General features: G+C 45.6%; 1 protein-coding gene across 1 annotated transcript in view; it reads right to left on the bottom strand.

Annotated features, from left to right (window-relative positions):
• Nucleotides 1-259: 259 nt before the first annotated feature.
• LOC124606071 overlaps nt 260-13213 on the bottom strand; it is an 877896-nt gene continuing 864942 nt past the window's right edge. Inside the window, exon 4 of the mRNA XM_047138035.1 lies at nt 260-392. Coding sequence (XP_046993991.1) covers nt 260-392 — 133 coding nt within the window. The remainder of the gene's footprint in view (nt 393-13213) is intronic.

The raw sequence follows: 13213 nt of genomic DNA on the forward strand, positions 1-13213 counted from the left end.
ATGAACATTTCGCTCACGGTTCTTGAAGGCGTTGGATACAACTTATAGGGGCAGCTGAATCACCCTGCATATACCACGCTATACTTCAATATCCATGTTATAAGACAACAAATTTTTTAACCAAAGAAACTTTAAAAAATCCGGGAAAGAAATCTGCATAAATGTGTTTCGGTCTCCATTAACATATTGCCACCGCGAGCCGTTTGCACATCGGTTGCACAACATTACGCAACTGGCCCAAGTCGACGGCTGCGTCGTATTAGGTGCTTGTCGCCGTCGCCACGAAGACGCGCAGCGCTGGTAGCGGAGGCGGCGGGTACTCACTCTCTTTGTACTGCAGCACGTTGGGGTGGCGCTCTGCTATGACCATACAGCGGTAGCACCGGTCGCTCCTGCAATAAAACAAACAGCCGAGTCAGCTTCATTTGGCCGGCTCCACATATTTCTATTACTGGCTCACGTGCGCTGAAATCTCTTTCCGCGAGCTGCGGTTTCGTCTGGCGGCTGAAAAAAAAAAGAAATAAAAAAGAACAAAAAGAAAAAAATAGCTAGAAAGAAAGACAGAGCTTTGCGGTAAAGCCGCGGAGGCACGAGGGAAACAGTGGCACATACGCGAGCTGCATGCGGAGAAAAAAATTTTGTTTCGGAATTTACCGAGGCCACCGCGTTCGTGGAAGTAGCGATGCGAGAGTCCGCTGCCGCAGCCCGAACACGTCAACTCGCTGAAACGTTCGTATGGTAGACGTTACTTCCGTCTCCATCAAGAGATTGAGTTGTTTCACCATTTCGTGAAACCCCTAACCATACACCGAATCGCTTTTAAACTGAATGATCAAGTGAACAGATAAATTCCGTGTACCTGTATTTCAGAAAGGCGTCCGACACTGTACTACATCGCTGATTTCTAAAACAGATACAATAGTGTGCAGCAGCTTCGCAGGAATAAATAAAAAAGAGTGTGATTCGCTCCATAAATATTTGTCCAATAGAACCTAATACGTGCACTGAACTCTTACATTGGACTCGACGACAAATGCTCCACAGAAACGAAAGTAACATCAGTTATGGCCCAAGAAAGCGTAACAGAATTCCTGATGTTTCCAGTGTACATAAACGATTTAGCATATAGGATTATCAGCGCTGTAAGACTTTCCGCTCACAGTGGTGCTGTATACAGGTAGCATTGTTGTTGAGCGATCGTAAGGAAACGATGGAAGTACTGGGCAAAATTTATGCTTGCTATAATGAATGGCAGTCCTCTTTAAAAGTGGATAAGAAGAAAAAACCGCCTAAAGCATGAAATAAAACAACCCCATGATTACATTCCTGTTTCAATACCCTAACGAAATATTATCCGAAGAGACAATTCATTGGAAGTTCCGTAATTCCAATTGCATCTAATAAGTGATTTCGCGTAATACATGTATCTCATAAAATTTATTATTTCTTTTGTTTACTTGTGTATAATGCCTGTCAAATATACGTTCGCAATATTTTGCTATCAGTGATAAAGCCATAATTAAGAAAAATTAGGTTATCATTGTTGTCTTTCAGTATTTTATAAAATATGGTGTATATCTAGAATGAAATTTTCACTCTGCAGTGGATTGTGCGCTGATATGAAACTTCATAGCAGATTAAAACTGTGTGCCGGATCGAGACTCGAACTCGGGACCTTTGCCTTTCGCGGGCAAGTGCTCTACCGACTTTGTTTTTGTTAACATAAATGAGTATACAGTCTCACCATCAGCAGCAACCCAAATTTTTTTTTTATTTTTTGTGGGGGGGGCACAGGAGCAAGAAAACAAATAGGCTGCAGATAGAGTGCTATGCGTGAAAAGGATAAACATGTGTAAGGAAAGGAAAAAACTTAGAAGAGGAGGAGAAAGGAGAACTGAAATAAAATAGGAATACTTTCCGCGCCATGCTTCACTTTGGCGCGCAATGAGAAGAAAATGCATTCTCTCATTGACCATTAAAGGGGAACGTGGGATCGTCCAGTCTTGGCTGGCACGGTTCGTTGAGATTCCAGCTTTGAGGCAGGTTGGTGAAAATAATCTGTAAATAGTTCGCAAAAGTGGCCCGATAGTGTCGATGTCGGCGAAGGGTGTGGTGATGTACTTAGAGGCGTGTCCAAAAGTCCGCCGGATCGACGATGTCGTCCCGGAAGAGGTAGTTGACGGCCATGCCACTGATTCATGTGATGGCGTGCCACTTAGCCGATGGAAAGTAGGTCGTGTCGGGATATATCATCATGGTATGAGAAACGTGATGTGGTGGTACTCGGAGGTAGAGAGCCACAATCTTCTGTACGAGGGTCCAGACAGCTGCTGCTGGTCCACACTCAAAACGATGTAAATCTTTATCTTCGACATTGCACTCGAGGCACAGGGGTGAGTCCACCAGTGCGATGCGATGCACTTTCTGTCTTGTAGTATACTTGCCGTTGACAAGAAGGTACCACATAGAGGTGGTGTGATATGGTTGGTGGATCGTTTTCCAAACTGTAGGCCATGTTGTCCGACTCTTCGTGAAAAATGCTGTAGAGAAATTTCAATAGTGGCCGAGCGGTTCTAGGCGCTACAGTCTGGAACAGCGCGACCGTTACGGTCGCCGGTTCGAATCCTGGCTCGGGCATGGATGTGTGTGATGTCCTTAGGTTAGTTAGGTTTAGGTAGTTCTAAGTTCTAGTGGACTGACGACCTCAGCAGTTAAGTCCCATAGTGCTCAGAGACATTTTTTTTTATTTCAATAGTAACTATGCGTGATGCAAAACGGCTCTCTTGTAACGTTTGACATTGGAGTTTGCTTAGCATATCCATAAAGCCCTCCCGCCAGCTAAACGATCACTTGATCTTCATTGGATCTTCTCTATCTCCTCTATAAGTCCTATCTGATAGGGATCCCAGATAAATGAAGAATACTCAAGAATAGGGCGAACAAGTGCCTCGTAAGCCACTTCTTTCGTGGACGAGTTATATTTCCTTAAGATTCTTCCGATGAATCGGAATCTGCTTTTTCCACCATCTGTTTTATATGGTCAATCCACTGAAGGTCGCTCTGGATAGTTACGCCTAGATATGTTACGCCAGATACTGTCTCTAGCTGCTTGTCATCAGTAGTGTAGCTGTACAGTTAGGGATTTCTTTTCCTATGTATGCGCAATATGTTATATTTACTTACTTTCAGGGTCAACTGCCAGAGTGTGCACCATTCATCAGATCTCTGTAGGTCGTTCTGTAAATTCTTACTACCTTCTGGAGTTGCTACTTTGGTATAGACAACTACATCGTCTGCGAATAGCCTTAAAGAGCATCCGACGCTTTCTACTAGATCATTTATATATATTGTAAGCCGGCCGGTGTGGCCGTGCGGTTCTAGGCGCTTCAGTCTGGAACCGCGTGACCATTACGGTAGCAGGTTCGAATCCTGCCTAGGGCATGGATGTGTGTGATGTCCTTAGGTTAGTTAGGTTTAATTAGTTCTAAGTTCTAGGCGACTGATGACCTCAGAAGTTAAGTCCCATAGTGCTCAGAGCCATTTGAACCATTTATATATTGTAAACAGCAACGATCATATCTCACCTCCCTGTGGTACTCCGGATACATCTACATCTATATCTACATACATACTCCGCAATCCACCGTACGGTGCGTGGCGGAGGGTACCTCATACCACAACTACCATCTTCTCTCCCTGTTCCACTCCCAAAGAGAACGAGCCCTAATCTCTCTGTACGAGCCCTAATCTTGTCTTTGTGGTCTTTCCGCGATATGTAAGTTGGCGGCAGTAAAATTGTACTGCAGTCAACCTCAAATGCTGGTTCTCTAAATTTCCTCAGTAGCGATTCACCAAAAGAACGCCTCCTTTCCTCTAAAGACTCCCACCCGAGTTCCTGAAGCATTTCCGTAACACTCGCGTGATGATCAAACCTACCAATAACAAATGTAGCAGCGCGCCTCTGAATTGCTTCTATGTCCTCCCTCAATCCGACCTAATAGGGATCTCAAATGCTCGACCAGTACTCAAGAATAGGTCGTATTAGTGTTTTATAAGCGGTCTCCTTTACAGATGAACCACATCTTCCCAAAATTCTACCAATGAACCGAAGACGACTATCCGCCTTCCCCACAACTTTCATTACATGCTTGTCCCACTTCATATCGCTCTGTAATGTTACGCCCAAATATTTAATCGACGTGACTGTGTGAAGCGCTACACTACTAGTGGAGTATTCAAACATTACAGGATTCTTTTTCCTATTCATCTGCATTAATATACATTTATCTATTTTTAGAGTTAGCTGTCATTCCTTACACCAATCACAAATCCGGTCCAAGTCATCTTGTATCCTCCTACAGTCACTCAACGACGACACCTTCCGGTACACCACAGCATCATCAGCAAACAGCCGCACATTGCTATCCACCCTTTCCAAAAGATCATTTATGTAGATAGAAAACAACAGCGGACCTGCCACACTTCCCTGGGGCACTCAAGATGATACCCTCACCTCCGATGAACACTCACCATCAAGGACAACGTACTGGGTTCTGTAACTTACGAAGTCTTCGAGCCACTCACATACTTGGGAACCAATCGCATATGCTCGTACCTTAGTTAGGAGCCTGCAGTGGGGCACCGAGTCAAACGCTTTCCGGAAGTCAAGGAATATGGCATCCGTCTGATACCCTTCATCCATGCTTCGCAAGATATCATGTGAAGAAAGGGCAAGTTGCGTTTCGCAGGAGCGAAGCTTTCTAAAGTTGTGCTGATGTATGGAGAGCAACTTCTCTGTCTCAGGGAAATTCATTATATTCGAACTGAGAATATGTTCGAGAATCCTGCAACAAACCGATGTTAAGGATACTGGTCTGTAATTTTGAGGATCCGTCCGTCTACCCTTCTTATATGCAGGCGTCACCTGCGCTTTTTTCCAGTCGCTCGGGACTTTACGTTGTGCAAGAGATTCGCGATAAACGCAAGCTACGTAAGGAGCCAATGCAATAGAGTACTCTCTGGATAACCGAATTGGAATCCGATCAGGATCTGGAAATTTATTTATTTTCAACCTATTCATCTGCTTCACAACCCCAGGGACGTCTATCACTATGTCCTTCATACGGGAATCTGTACGAGACTCAAACGTCGGTATGTTTGTACGATCCTCCTGCTTGAAAGATTTCTCAAATTCTAAATTTAAAATCGATTTAGTTCTGTTAAGAGTGACGAGTTGAGTTCTATCTGCAAAAAAGTTTTGAATCCGATCGCTGGTCTACTCCGATACTTCGTAAGCTTTTATTTTTCTCATTAAACGGCACTGCGGGACGGTGCGAAATGCCTTACTGAAATCAAGGAACGCGGCATCAACCTGAGCGCCATTGTCCACTGCGCTCATACTTAAAGGTCTAGTCTGATTAGAATGGAACAGCTAGTCGGCCGTGACCTTAAGCGGGAGAACCGCCAATGCTCCACGTCAACGTGCAGTAACTACTCGCAGACGGCAGGTGACAGCACCAGCAGTAGAGCGTATATCAAGCGTGTCAGGGGGGGGGGGGGCGGAACGGATAATATTGCAGTTTTCGTAACGCGGACACGGAGTGACGTCCAAAAGGGCGTGGTCATTGGTTTTCAAACCAAGGGTGGAACCATTCCCAATATGATTACGTCTGTAAATTTCTCGCGTCCGGCCGTGTTTAAAGTACACAGTGCACGACAAAATGGCGCAATCCAAAACCGGTGCCTAGGTAACTGTGAAGCACCACGGGTCGTAGATGACAAGGCGTAAGGACGGCTGCGCAGATGTGTACGGGCAAATAGCGTGCAACTACTGAGCGACTGACCACCCAGATGAACCGATGGGTTAGCGACAGTCTCTCCTCAGGACCATTCAGCAAACGTTGGTGCGTAAGGGCCCCCGCAACTGGGTCCTGGTTCATGCACACATGCTGAAGGCTGTTCATCGGCAACGAAGGCTCGAATTTGCACGCCAGTATCGCAACTAGATGTCCACTGACTGGAGAAAGGTGGCCTTTTCAGATGACGCACGCTTTGTGCTCCATCGGACAAATGGCCATTGGCGTGTACGGCGTGAAACATCTGAAAGCAAACATCTTGCAACAATTGTTGCAAGGGTCCAGGCTGGCGGAGGGAGCCTTATGGTCTGGGCAATGTTTTCGTGGTATTCCCTTGGTGATCTACATCTACATCTACTTCCACACTCCGCAAGCCACCTAACGGTGTGTGGTGGAGAGTACCTTGAGTACCTCTATCGGTTCTCCCTTCTATTCCAGTCTCGTATTTTTGTGGAAAGTAAGATCGTCGGTATGCCCATGTGTGGGCTCTAATCTCTCTGATTTTATCCTCATGGTATCTTCGCGAGATATACTGTAGGAGGGAGCAATATACTGCTTGACTCCTCGGTGAAAGTATGTTCTCGAAACTTTAACAAAAGCCCGAACCAAGCCACTGAGCGTCTCTCTTGCAGAGAGTTCCACTGGAGTGATCTCGTTATTCTGGAAGGTACAATGGATCAATACAAGTATGACTCTAATCTTGGGGATCATTCCCGCCATTACATGCAGTTTTTTTTTCCTCGGCACTATGGCGCCTGCCACCAGGACAACGTAACGTGTCACACAACTCGCAGTGCACGTGCGTGGTTAGAAGAGCCCCAGGATGAACTTACCTTACTCCCCTGAATTTAAATTCAGTCGTGATTCTGTGGGACCACATCGATTGGGGTGCACACGTCATGGAACCTCAACCGAGAAACCCAGAGCACCTGGCCACGGCACTGCAGGCGGCACGGCTCCACATTCGGATTATCCCTGGTGTCCACTACTGTTTCGCAAAACCGTTATTTAATAATGTAGAAGGCTAGTGCTACACTGTTCATTCATTTCTCTCTCCCAATCATTGTGCGAACTGCACACAATATACACACATTGTTCATACCGTAATATTACACGCACTTCCAATGGAAGCCGGCCGAGAGGTTCTAGGCGCTTCAGGCTGGAACCGCGCGACCGCTACTGTCGCAGGTTCGAATCCTTCCTCGGGCATGGATGTGTGTGATGTCCTTAGGTTAGTTATGTTTAAGTAGTTCTAAGTTCTAGGGGACTCATGACCTTAGCAGTCAAGTCCCACAGTGCTCAGAGCCATTTGAACAATTTTTCAACTTCCAATGGATGTGAGGGCCATAGCGACAATGTCTGTTCCCCTTTTGGGTACCGCATCATCTTATTTGCCTGCCAGAAGAAAATGAGTGATATTTTGACCTCTGAAAGAAGATAAGGTGTTAGTACTTATTCCATAGCTTTGGGAGTAAGGTTTTACAGAAAATGAGAAAAATAAGGAAAAAAATAAGTAAAATGATAAATGTTTCATTGTCATTATGTATATGTCTTACATTTTTTTACCAGTCCCCATATCTGTGCTGCTGCTGCTCTCATCTATTACTTTCCCCTCTTTGGGGAAGTGTGAGGGGGAGTTTGTAGCCTTTCGGCTTTTACTCCCCTGTGATCGTGTGTATGTGATTTTTCTATAGTTTTTGGTGTCTGTGATTTGTGATGATTGTTGTGTGTGTGTCTGGTACTTGCCTGAGGTAGGCGAGAAGATTGGTGTTATATGGGAAGGAACAGGATTATGGATTGGGTGTTGGGATTTTCTCTTCGACTTAGTCGTCGAAGATCGTCATAGGGCGCTTGTGCTTATTGCGGGACATGTCATACCGACCTAGGGAGTGGATGAGTGCGTTTCCGGATCTGGAAGTTCCCTCATAGAAGGCCCTTGCCAGATCTTGGAAACGTTCTCTCAGGAGTGGAATTTCGGCTGCGGCGTGCAAGTCGTCTGTAGGGAACCCAAGAGGTAGGTGCAGTGCCCTTCTGAGGGCGCGGTTCTGCAGCCTCTGGAGTTTGTCCAGGTGCTGCTTTGCCGCGTATCCCCAGACAGGGCACGCATACTCCATTACTGGCCGCATCAGGGCCTAGTACACATTTACTGCTACTGGGCAGGGAAGGGAGCTGGTTGTGTTCAGGATGGGATGTAGGATGGACATTCTGGCGCAGGCCTTCCTGTGGACCTCGTCTATGTGGGGTTTCCACGTAAGACGAGAGTCCAAGGTTACTCCAAGGTACTTGGCGGTTCTGCGCCAGGGAAGTTGGGTTCCATTTAGGTGAAGGTGGAGGGGGGGACGTTGAGGAGGTTCGCGCCTTCCGAGCCTGCGGGTAATCAGCATTGCCTGCGTCTTCTCAGAGTTGATGGTGATGCGCCAGCGGCGGGCCCAAGTTTCTGCGTCATCTAAAACCTTTTGTAGCCTACGGATGACCAGGTCCTTGTTCGCGTTTCTCGTGTAGAAGGCTGTATCGTCAGCGTACTGTGCAGTGTGCACCAGGGGGGCCGTTGGAGTGTCCGCAGTGTACAAACTGTACAATACGGGCCCCAGGACCGATCCCTGTGGCACCCCAGCACGAATACGCCTTCTGGTGGAGGTGGCAGTTTCTACTTTGACGGAGAAAGCCCTATTCGTGAGATAGCTCTTGATCAGCTGAACTATGCTCCCGGGAAACCCTTGTGTGTACAACTTGTAGAGTAGCCCTCTATGCCATACTGAATCAAAGGCTTTGGCTACGTCTAGTAGCACTATCCGCAGTAGCCTCTGTGGTTGAAGCCCTCTGTAGCTGCTTCAACCATTCTCATGACCTGTTGAGGGGCAGAGTGGTTCTGCCGGAATCCAAACTGGAAATCCGGCAGAATTTGCTCTCTGGTAATATGTTCTTGTATGGGTCTTAGCAGGAGGCGCTCGTAGATCTTGCTGAGAGTTGGCAAGAGGCTAATCGGCCTGTAGTGCTGCGGGAATAGAGGGCCTTTCCCTGGTTTGTGTATCGCGACCACCTCCGCATGTTTCCAGCAAGCTGGGAAAACACGGGATCGAGCAATCTCGTTGAGGACGTTCGCGAGGTGTGTGATTGCTGTGGGTGGGAGATTTTTGACTAACTGATTAGTGACACTGTCGTGCCCTGGTGCCTTTTTTGTAGGGAGGGACCTGATTACTCTTGCCACGTCCTCGGGGGCAAAAAGTATGGGTTCGTCCTCTGGGTCCTCCTCGGCATTGAGGAAGACAGTCAGTTGACGACTGACTACCTCTTCATGGTCTTCATCCTGGGGTTCTGCCGCTTGGAACTGCTTCTCGAAGGAGTCGGCGAGGGCGTTGGCCTTTCCAGCATGGCTGTAGACCAGTACCCGCTCGCCATGCAGTGGCGGCATCCTAGCGCGTCGTTTTGTAAACTGTTTGGTCGCTTGCCATAGTGTATGATCGTCTACTTTGAGAGCTGTGAGGCGGTTTTGCCATTGCTGGTTTCTGTGCTCATTGAGCGCTACCTTCAGTTCTCTCTGTAGACAATTGAGCAGCCTCCTGGTGGCCTGATTTCTGGTGATATTCCACTCTTTTGCCACTCTGTTCTTATGTCGAATTTGAGCTAGCAAGTGTTCCGGAAGCTGTATTTGCGGCGGTGGGCCATCCCTTTGTGGAGGGGTGGCTTCTTCCACTGCTTGCAAGATGGTGCCTGTTAGGTCTTGTAGCGCTTGTTCTACTGTTTCGGCAGTAGGTGGCGGAGCGCGAGCGATATCAGAGGCGACAGTTTCTTGGTATCGCTCCCAGTCTGTACGTTTATACGACGTCTGGTACCGTGGGAGTGCTACCCATTCTCCCACATCGACCTCCAGAATCACTGGGTTGTGGTCGGAGGACATCCTGTTGATTGTTCTTGCGGCCACAAACCCTGCGATCCTCCTAGTGAGAGCTATATCTATTACGTCGGGCCTGCCTCCATTTTTTGGAAAATGTGTGGGCTCGACTGGACCCCATGTTTCGAAGTCGTGGGTGCGCGCTAGTTGTTGCAGTTTGGCGCATGCTCTGGAGGTTACTCTAGAATTCCAATCAGGATGTTTGGCATTGAAGTCTCCCCCTATTATGAGTTTGCCTTCAATTTGCCCTAGAGCAACTATGTCTCCCTCATCTATCTGGTCATGTGGGGGTCGGTAGACTGCAACAATTGTTAGGGGTCCAGTGGCAGTGGTTACTTCCACCGCCACTGCTTCGATTTTGTTGGTAGCTGGTAAGAATACCTGGTAGTGGGGGATCCCTCTTTTTACATATATAGCCACTCCTCCGCCTTGGGTTGGCCTGTCTTTACGGTAGCTAACGTAGTTGGGAACTGTCGCTTTTATTCCCGGTAGACAGGCGATGTCAAGCCTTGACAAGGTTATAGCAACAAAGACCCGTATTGTGAGGGCTATGGTGTTTCCAGTTGTGATGTATGGATGTGAGACCTGGACCATTAGAAAGGCTGAACGGCGAAGAACTGACTCCTTCGAATTGTGGTGTTGGAGGAAACTTCTTAGAGTTCCATGGACTGCAAGGAGAACCAACAGATTGGAACAAATAAAATCAGATTTCTCCCTGGAAGGTCTAATATTAAAACAAAATCTGACCTACTTTGGACACACGGTGCGAAGGCATGCCTCGCTGGAAAAAACATTAACGCTAGGGAAGATGAAGGAACTAGAAGAAGAGGACGTCAGAGGACGAGATGGATCAATGGCATCACAGAAGCAATGTGTTCCAACCTGGACGGAGAAAGTGCAAGACAGGAAAAAGTGGCGTGATTTGGTTCATGGGGTCACGAAGAGTCGGAACCGACTAAACGAATAGAGAGAGAGAGAGAGAGAGAGAGAGAGAGAGAGAGAGAGAATCAGTCTTCTGACTGGTTTGATGCGGCCCACCATGAATTCCTCTCTGTGCTAACCTCTTTATCTCAAAGTAGCACTTGCAACCTACGTCCTCAATTAGTGGTCAAAATGTTGTCTTTGTCAAATCGTCTAACTAAGAGACCCCGCCCAGTCCTCATTATCGATTTCGTCCAAATTTATTGTCTATGCAGAGTTTGGCCAGACGTAAAAGTGACAGAAATGGGTGCTCCAGACGTCCAAGTGTTTAGAAAAATATTTTGGCACGGGTCGGATGAGATATGGGCCATTTATGCAAGCATACTTTGCAGGCTGCTGAGGGAAGAGTGCAGAACGATAACCGGAGGGAGGTGGGGTCGTTCGCTATGTGCAAACTTTCTTATTGTTTTATTTTCAAATTTTTACTTCACTTATACTGCAAATAAACTGAAATAATGCTCAATGTATTGAATTTATTTTCTTACAAAGGCGTTAAATGGAAAGGCAAAGGAAAAACATATGAGTAAAAATATATTTCCAGATAGGGATTGAAAGGCGTACACCAGAACTTAGTATATAAAATTAGATTCTTTTATTATTTTACAGTTGATGATTTACACCTGTTGGAGTGAAATTCATCGTAAAAAGAGAGCAACATACTGTTCGAGTCCAGGAGCCGAGGGCTGCTCGAAGGTACAAAATGAAACTAACGCACGTCCTTTATCGTTTAATTACAATACCTTCTGGGAAAGTTATTTGCAGAGCCCTCGTGGACGTTGTAAGCAGAATCCTTTGATGGAAATTATTTGCAATCTCATATTTTCTTTTGCTTTTCCTTTTTATGACTTCTACTTCGCTCTCGTAGACTGTACGGTCTGCACAGATTTTTTTAATCGTATTCTTATGTTGTTCACAAATTGCAGCACCTTCTAAACTTTTCAAGCTGATTAAAGTCATAGAAACATGGTATTTTCCGAATGTGCTTCTGACCAAAAATCGATTCTGATAGCTGGTATCCTTTTGTTAGTCCTACCTTTGCGTTCTTGTGGTGATATTTCCCTAGAAATTTTCATTCACTAACACATATTTCTATACATCTAACCGAGAGGTGAAGTACCAGTTTTTATAAATTCAGCTTTACAATTCTTTAATATAACGAAATATTTTCTTAAGAATTACTATCCCCTATTTCACCCCCTTAGGGCTTGAATTTCCGCAAACGCTTAAACGCCTATTTTTTATCTGTAACTGAGAAGCGAAATACCAATTTTCCAAGTTGTAGGCTTTAAGAACGGTTTAGATTTCTTTAATAACGATTTATTTAGAAACAACTTTCATTCAATATTCCACCCCACAGGAATCAAATTTCAAAAAATGTTGAAACACACACTTCTTTTTCTACCAGCGTTCGTGTGTCCAGCTTCAAAATTGCCGTAATTGCGACATAGTTTTAGAAAACCTTTCATCTTCTATTTCACCTCGTTAGGGGTAGAATATCGTAAAATCCGCCCTTAAGATCAACACCCTATCCAAATTTCGCGTCTTTATATTTAGCGGTTTGTGCTGGGTGACGATAATACAATCTGTACATTGCCTTTTTTATATGCTGATTACTGTGGAAAATACAATACTTTGAGCATTATTTCTGTTTATTTGCAGTGTAAATAACGTAAAAACTGAAAAGTAATTATAAAGAAGTATCTGGATAGGGAATCGACCCCACGACCCTCGTATTACCGTTCTGTGCTGTTTCGGCTGCGCAAACAGCCGCCTGGTAACTACTCTCACATAAATAGCTCATGTTTCGGCCGAACAACGACAAAAATGCTCTTTTTTTTTAATTCTTGACCATCTGGAGCTCCCAGTACTGTTAATTTCATTTCTGGCGGGTAATGAGTACACCATAAATTTGGACGAAATCGATGATGATGTGGAGCAGCGGTCCCCTTGTAAGAATTCACGGGCAGTCCTAAGACGCGGTATTAAATGTGACGATCACTTAAAGCCAATATTAGCGGACGCGAACGAAAAACGTATATTTTTTGGAACTGTTCTGGGAAAAGGCAATGCAAGGTACAAAGGTTATCGCACATAAGACGCTATTCTAGAATACTGTTCTATGTTTGGATTCCGTATCACGTAATCAGACAACAGAAATCGAACGGCTTGAGCGATATGCTGCTAGGACCGGACGAAGTCTTTACAACACGTAAGAGAGTGCGAGAGAAATTCTGAAGCAACCTAAACAGGAGTCCTCGGAATAAAATGTAATGTACGTCTCGCAAAACCCTTTTCGATCAATTTAGAAAACTTGCATATCGACGAAGATCGTGAGATCATGGTATATCTCGCATAGCTATGAAGAGATTAAGATAAAACAGATTAGGTCACTCACAGACGCACAGAGACGGTTATAATTCTGTCGTTCATTGCGCGAATGGAACATTGGTTACCGTTTACCTTTTATCCCACGCCATACACTGTA

This window comes from Schistocerca americana, chromosome 3, assembly GCF_021461395.2.
Source record: "Schistocerca americana isolate TAMUIC-IGC-003095 chromosome 3, iqSchAmer2.1, whole genome shotgun sequence".
In the NCBI taxonomy this organism is placed as follows: domain Eukaryota; kingdom Metazoa; phylum Arthropoda; class Insecta; order Orthoptera; family Acrididae; genus Schistocerca; species Schistocerca americana.